At 41.2% G+C, this 7,399-nt stretch overlaps 1 protein-coding gene across 2 annotated transcripts in view; it reads left to right on the top strand.

The window, feature by feature from the left end:
- Positions 1–2,280: 2,280 nt before the first annotated feature.
- Positions 2,281–7,399, top strand: part of LOC119165775 (uncharacterized) — a 120,956-nt gene continuing 115,837 nt past the window's right edge. The window contains exons 1-2 of one of the 2 annotated variants that reach the window (XM_075871552.1): positions 2,281–2,478; positions 5,946–6,109. In XM_075871552.1, coding sequence (XP_075727667.1) covers positions 2,355–2,478; positions 5,946–6,109 — 288 coding nt within the window. In that variant the 5' untranslated portion in view covers positions 2,281–2,354. The remainder of the gene's footprint in view (positions 2,479–5,945; positions 6,110–7,399) is intronic. The other variant, XM_075871553.1, reaches the window with a different exon arrangement.

Below are 7,399 nucleotides of genomic sequence, written 5' to 3'. Positions count from 1 at the left end.
TAACATATGCCATTAGAACATGAGAGAGCCATTTAGTCGCAGTGTGTGTACTCAGGCTGATGATGGTGATGTTAAAGAAGCCCAAATGGTCGAAATTTTCAGACTTTTCCACTACGGAGTCAATCGAAATTAAATGATGGTTTTGGGACTTGAAATCCCGCATATCAACCGGTCACTTCATGTGATGATGATCCCGACACGTCAGTGAAGGAAACATACCTGGCTGGGTGTTGAAATGCGTCACACCGCATAATATTCACGCAGACCTCAATTCACGTCCTAACACTTGCACCTAACAAAAAAATGCCGCATTTATAGGTGATTGCTGACCACTATGAATTGTCACCGCCATTGGCTTCAAAACCAGTAAAGCAAAAACTCATCCTTACTTGATGACGTCACGATGTGACGTCGACGCGCCACTTAGGGTTTTGAAGATTTAAGCTACATATTTATGTCATAGCGACCTCTCATAACGCGATGTCACCACATGACTTCAGATAACACTTTATAGTGGGGTAATAAATACCCTGAGCTACCTTTGTGGGGGCCTTTCCTGTTTTTTTCCAATCATGCGTTGTGAAATGCTTGACTACTTCATTCGTTAGATATCCCGAATCTTTTACGTTAGTGACCAAGTTAACTTTAAATCATTAGTAGAGAATATCACCACATACGTATCAGTACATCTTCATAAATGTTGAGAACTTATTTTGACAGAGTGAATGATAGAGAAACGTCACGGTTCTACCGGACCACGTAGAACACCGTCTGGCCAATCATTCGGAGTTTTAATTTCTCGTCACACATCCAAACATGGGAGGTCTCTTCTGTGTGACTTGCTTTTATTTGGTGTTGGTGACAGTATGGGAAAAACGTTCGTATATGTATTTGGCAAATCTTTCAACTGATATCTGTCATTGAATGATTGTATTTAAAAACTTATATTAGCTCTTCCTAATATAAGTTGCGCCTGCCTCTTGAAAACAAATCTCTATAATTCTACAAAAAGTTCAGCAAAATTATTCTTCAAGATTTTACCTTTAAGCTGTATTTATTAGGAAGAATAATGCTACCTTATATTGAATCAATAAAATCTGTATAGTTAGCATTGTAACTATACAAGTAAATCGATTTCTCTTGTTGGTCTTCTCAGAGAACAACCTGATTTTGCGAGCCTGTTTGGCATACAAATTATGGCCGATCAAGGCTGTTTGAACACATGTTTTAAAGGTTGGGCCAGTAATATTTTCATAATTATGCACATCAAAGCATAACTATTTAAAAGACTCACTTTTTGTAATTATTTCCCCGCATACTGCAAAAAACCTTACGTCAGCATAAAACTTAATTCCGAAGTTTCTCCGATTTAAAGATCTTTAACAATTTCGCTTTAAGAATCTTAACTAATATGATAATTACAGCTAAGAGTTCGTGAGGCTTTTTTCTTGTTAACACTGAGCATTACTATTGCATACAACTTTTGCATATCTCATTGCATATTACCTTTGCATACAGCTTACTTCTACAAGAACATGACTCAAAATGTCACGTAGCACATCAAAAATGTGTATTTTGATCATTTTAAACTAACTCTAGCCTTCGTTTACTTAAGCAGCAAACTTGCATATCAGACATGCGAAAGCTAAGAACATTATAGCTTGCCATATGTTAAAATCAACTTGGCAATAATGTAGATGGACATAGACCTTTTGTGGCGATGTATTTGTGAAACCCATTACTTATAACTGACAAGTGTACAATTAACCTTTAAAGAAAAACTTTCCCATTGTTCCAAATGTGGAAGCTGTAACAGGAAAATTCGAGGCTTTGCAAGCGTATAGATGAAGCAGCTTGGAATTCATGCTTACTCAGCGAAAGACATTCAAGTCTGTGCTTTCTTACCCTATTCATTTGGCCCTACATTTAGTCATCAAGTCTAACAGAGTCTTTCTTTGTAATGGGAAAGGTCATAATACCAATATCTTGGAGGAAGCGGTACTTATTGATCACAAAAATAACTCAAGCAATGTGCACCGATCTGTATGACGTCACGGGACTACTTCAATGAAATGGAATTTCACTAGAACAATGACTGCATCTCATGTAACGACGCCGTAACATTGAAAGGGTGAAGACAGCCATAGTGTAAAGAGTGATGCATTTTATTGCATATTTTTCAACTTTTTAAAAACGAAGGAGTCACAATATTAATATTCTCATGTCAAGCAGCTACGAGTAACAAGGCTTTTTAACCGCAGCATTATATATAAAAAGAACTTGCGCGCGGACTTCCGCGACACATTGCTACAACCTGACTGACCCGGTTGCACAAGTTTCGGATATATTCTGATATGAATCCAGCTGTTCTACTTTTCTGTATTGCATACATTGCATCTACGCACGCGTTCAACCATAACGGTCAATACTCGCAATGGTTACAGGAAAAAGACGAGCAAGGCGGCGAACACCCGCAATGTAAGCCTTTTGAATACATACTTGCAAATGTACACGTGGAAAACCTTGGTTGGTTTCGCTGTGTCAGGTGTAAGGAGATGAGAGATGTAAAAGCTGTTTGTCTTTCCTAGGCAGAAACGAAGGAGATAATATAGTGTAGAGACGCATATCTGGGAATATATTGGCACAAGCAATGAGAGAAGCTCTTGTGTCTGTTCAAGGATATCCAGTACAGGACTTTGCAAAAGTTGTCGTGTAAAATTAGACGTCCATGGCTCTGGTTCAAGTGAAAGGTTTTGTAGAAAACATGTAACATACATGCATAACTCTACGTAAGGTTAAAGCAAACTATTTGTAAGGACAATAAACGAAGATTATCTGATCAAGTGGATCGAGAAACTGTGTGTGCCCAGCTGGGATTGGTAGAACCTCTGGCAAATCAGATCGCAACAACGCCCTTCGACATGAGCACTGTAGTGCGCTTCACAGATTTAAAGGGACACTAAAACACTTAAAAAACAAGAATATGGTGTCATGATGCGCGATTTTGTGCGGTGAAGTCGAAAATAAAGTCGAAAATTTAGGTAAACTAACGTAAATAACTATTTTGCCGAAAACGAACAACAGGCGCCGCGGCCACGCTCGCGAGTCTGGCAGCCGCTGTGATTGGTCGAAGCTTTATGACGTCACTGTCAGTTATAAGGTGAGGACAGCTGACTGTGCTCGCCCGCGGTCAATGGCGTGCTTATCTGTTGAAATCGGTCCGACTTTTACAGTTCGCCATAGTAACAGCAACTACTCGACTTCGCTGTATACATCCATACAAATTTGAGCCGGTTGTAAGGGCGACGACTGAAGCGGCACAGAAAAGCGAGTCCCAACCAGCCACCTTCACCAGCTGATTTAATTTGATTTGTGGGGTTGAACGTCCCAAAACCACCATATGATTATGAGAGACGCCGTAGCTCTGGAGGGCTCCAGAAATACGACCACCTGGGGTTCTTTAACGTGCACCCAAATATGAGAACACGGGCCTACGACATTTCCGCCTTCATCGGAAAAGCAGCCGCAGCAGCTAGGATTTGAAGTCGCGACATTTGGGTCACCAGCCGAGTACTTTAGTCACTAGAACACCGTGGGGGGGTGACTAATGGGGCGTCCACAACCGTTACTTCCTTTAGGGACTAACGGCACCAAGCCTAACAGCCCAAAAAAACCAGCTCAAGAGACGAACATTTAGTCCTGACATTTCCACCTTACCAGGCAACCTTTAGTCCTCACAGTTGCACCTCACCGGACAAATGGTTGGTCCACTCAAATACTCTAATCGGATGAACATTTTATTCTGAGTGAACTATTCTAAAACATGCAGAAATATGCCTGTTCCTGTGTGTTTCTTTTCAGGGTACTTAGTGACATACTGGAAAACTTTCAGGAAAACCTTGCATGAAAGAATGTTTATTTCGAGCTTGGGAATTGTGCTTTTGAGTACGTTGCATCAGCGGAAGTCAATGAAGTGGTGAACAGAGAAGAAAGCGAGCATGCATTCTTAGCCCAAGCGAAGAAGAATACGTATACTAATGCCTAAAAGACTCACAGACTCGCTCCACAGCGACTAACGCTCCTTGCAATGGTCATAAAAAGACACCGACTTTTACGTGTCTCAAACAAGAAGAGATAAAATTGAGTGAATACCGCAGCTCGGCGTATCGTGAATAATTTTTCATCAAAAACATTTATTGCGTCCATTCCTAGCTCATGTCCAGTCCCCTTCGCATATATAGTGAGAAAATCCCCCCCCCCCCTGGGAAGCTTTAGCTTCTATTCACTTCATTTTATTGCGATAGCAATTATTTAAACCCTCTCGGCTGGATTTCACCACCGGCATCGGTGTCGACCTCTGCGTCCTTGTCATGCACCGTACATGTATACGTAACAATATATATACATGAAAACGTAAGAAAAAAAATAAGTCCCAGAAAAAAAGACTGGCACGCGGAATCAAGAGTGGGGCCTTCACGTCGTGAATGCGAGGGGTTAACCACTGAGCCACCAAGAGGCAACTCCTTCAATAATCAAACGGCAAGCTATTCATATCTACCACTTACCGATGTTCGCGGGCTTCTAGGGGGGAGGAGAAATACTGTGTTTTCAGCATTATCAGGAAGATGGCGCAGTGAGGGTGCGGCGGCTCTTATCTCTGCCGTGCACTTTAGATGCGTAGAGAATAAGGAGGAGTACGCTCGATCGCGCTCCCTTATCTTGCATTGGGGAGCATGGTACGTCTTGGCTAGGCTATGAGTTTAGTTGGAACGATTCTCTGGTAGTTACCGGGCGCACAAAGGTCACTGCAATCGTTGCACAGCCTACGTTTGCGAGAAAAGCGCACTTGTCAGACATGGCGAAGTAACAACTGAGGCGCTTATTCATGTTAATCTGTACCTATAGGTACGTTTCGTGCGTCCTTTGTGCGTGAGAAACGCGGGGCACGTTTTAATCTGCTTGCCATTTTGCACATGACGTTCCAATTTAGAGCTATCGCGTTCATTGCTACGCCTTTGCGGCAAAGCTGTGACTTTTTTCAGACATCTGCGACACGAAGCAGCGCCACCTTGATCCTGCACTGCTGCGACCTAGGCCACCATTTCCAGCGCTTCTTCACCCCGCCGCTAGGGTCAACCGAGCGTCACTCTGACGCGAGTGACCCGTTAAGAAGGCCTTACGTTGTTTTTGCCTGCTTGACGATGACGTATTCTCTCTAGTCTAGCACGGATGCCAAAGTGGGTGTGCTCACGGCAGATAGTGACAACTTTAATTCTTGGATGTCGAAAAGAGTAGAAAGGCGAAGCGAGAAAGTGATGTTAGACTAAGTGTGTTATTCTCTACCCTGTAACTTCCTTATCACATGGCTTATTCAGATTTTGTTTGGCCGGATGTTCACAATGCACAAATGCACAACAATCGACTCATCATATATATTAAATCTTTGTTTATTTACTGGCCTTTTAGGCTAACTTCTTGCGTATGAAACTTTCTGTACCTCATCCGAATGTGAAACATGCACGTTTAGAGATTCCATCGTAAAACAGACACATAAAATATTGTAGTAGTAGGGCTCTCGATCTGCCTTCTGAATATATTGTTTGCCTCATTTTTGCTACCAAATTCGAGCTCACTTCATTTTTTACGCACTGCAGAAAAGAACACTCGAAAATAATCAATTCGAAAACGGGATACGGCATTTGTTTTAAGAGATATTTCAGATAACCACTACGAATGAGCTCCTTAGAGGCAGTATATGTACGCTTTATCAAGGGCACATTGTTCAGTGTAGAGTATTCTCCAGACTCTTTGGTCTGCACTCAATAAAAATTATACGTTAAGCTTTTCAACATGAGCACACATTCAGAAAACATAGAATTGTCGATAGGGACACGGAGGCCAGTAACACTGTTTGTAAGTGTTTCCTGATTTGATATACTTTGTAGATTCAGATTATGAGTGGTCCCTGCCGGAAATTGGTCAAGGTGTAAGTGTAACCGCAAAAGTGTTTTATGATTCTACGCTAAAGTCAACAGCCTCATCGCAAAACGAAGTCACTGAAGATGAAAATGAACCAACTCTTGAGGATTTCAAGAAACTTTTCAAAGAGGTGAGAAAAAAGGAAGCTTTGTTTCCCCTTTCAATTTATGGACACAAAAACAAGGTACCGTGTATACTTAGACGAATATAACAAAATACGCAGAAATGTATTATGTTTGTTTTTCCATAAATAAAATCTGAACTCTGATGACTGATGTATTGCTGTTAACCGTCGCGAGGACCAAGTGGGACGCCACGACGTCATATTTACGTATGATCTGTGGTGCATCACACATAGAAAAAAAAAGATAATATATCAAAGTTGTTGTTATGAAGCTCGAACTTCTTTGCGCCAGGTGTGCGTGTTATACACAAACACCTTTAAAACGTCACAACGAGGCGAGGAAAGTTTGTAAAAATGAACTGTGTGCCAAACTATTACATAAAGCGGAGAAGGCTGATGCAAATATATCCAATGTTGAGAGAAATTGACGACACTTCAAAAATAGTTTCAAAACGGTTCATTAAAACGTCCAGACTTTTTTGCTTGACAGCTTCCAAAATGCACGGCTTCCATGCAGTTTTTGTAAAGCTTTGGTGAATTTTCAAGGTAGAGAACAACAGAAAGGAATGGAGTGAGTTCGCTGGGAATCTGCATCATACTCAGTATTTTCAGTTGGCGAACGAGACTTCACGCAGCTATCAGAAAAGCCAGTAGTAATAACTGTTGGGTTTGTCTTATCCCAAAACAATATTATTATTATGAAAGACGTTGTATTAACGGGAACCGGACATTTCGCCTCCTGAAATTCTGTAAGCACCAAATATTCGTTACGGACAAGTAATTAACATTCGTGAAAAGATTCAGTGCAGCGTCCAGTTGAACTCATTGCTAAACACCAGGGCCAAACACCTCAGCTTTCCCTGGCTACCCATTGGTACGGATTGCTATGGCAGTATTTTTTCATCTATGCTTCAGCAGCATTCTTCGCCCCCTGATTTGTGTTTACCCCAGGTAAAACATAGGTTGCCTGGGAATATGTCATCGATTTGGACTGGATGCAAAACGTGACGGTGGCAAAAACACTCAAAAAGTGTCGATATAATTGCAAGTGCAATAAAACAATTTAATACACCCGTTCTGTGCAGCATTCTCAACTTAAGCTGCAATATTTAAAATTCATTAGGTGAAATAATGGCAATTATACTGTTTATCCTTATGACCACATTTTCTAAGAACCGAAGAAAACATTGTAGACCTTCGCAAACACGCTGGCCAGTAGAGTGTGCCACAACCTTCCTGCGGTAAAGTAATATATGGTTATAAGCTTCCTTTTACACGTAACTTGAAAAAGTATAT

The sequence above is a fragment of the Rhipicephalus microplus genome, chromosome 8 (genome assembly GCF_043290135.1).
Source record: "Rhipicephalus microplus isolate Deutch F79 chromosome 8, USDA_Rmic, whole genome shotgun sequence".
In the NCBI taxonomy this organism is placed as follows: domain Eukaryota; kingdom Metazoa; phylum Arthropoda; class Arachnida; order Ixodida; family Ixodidae; genus Rhipicephalus; species Rhipicephalus microplus.
The sequence above is the reverse complement of the archived record's forward strand: the minus strand, read 5'-3'. Positions and strand labels throughout refer to the sequence as shown.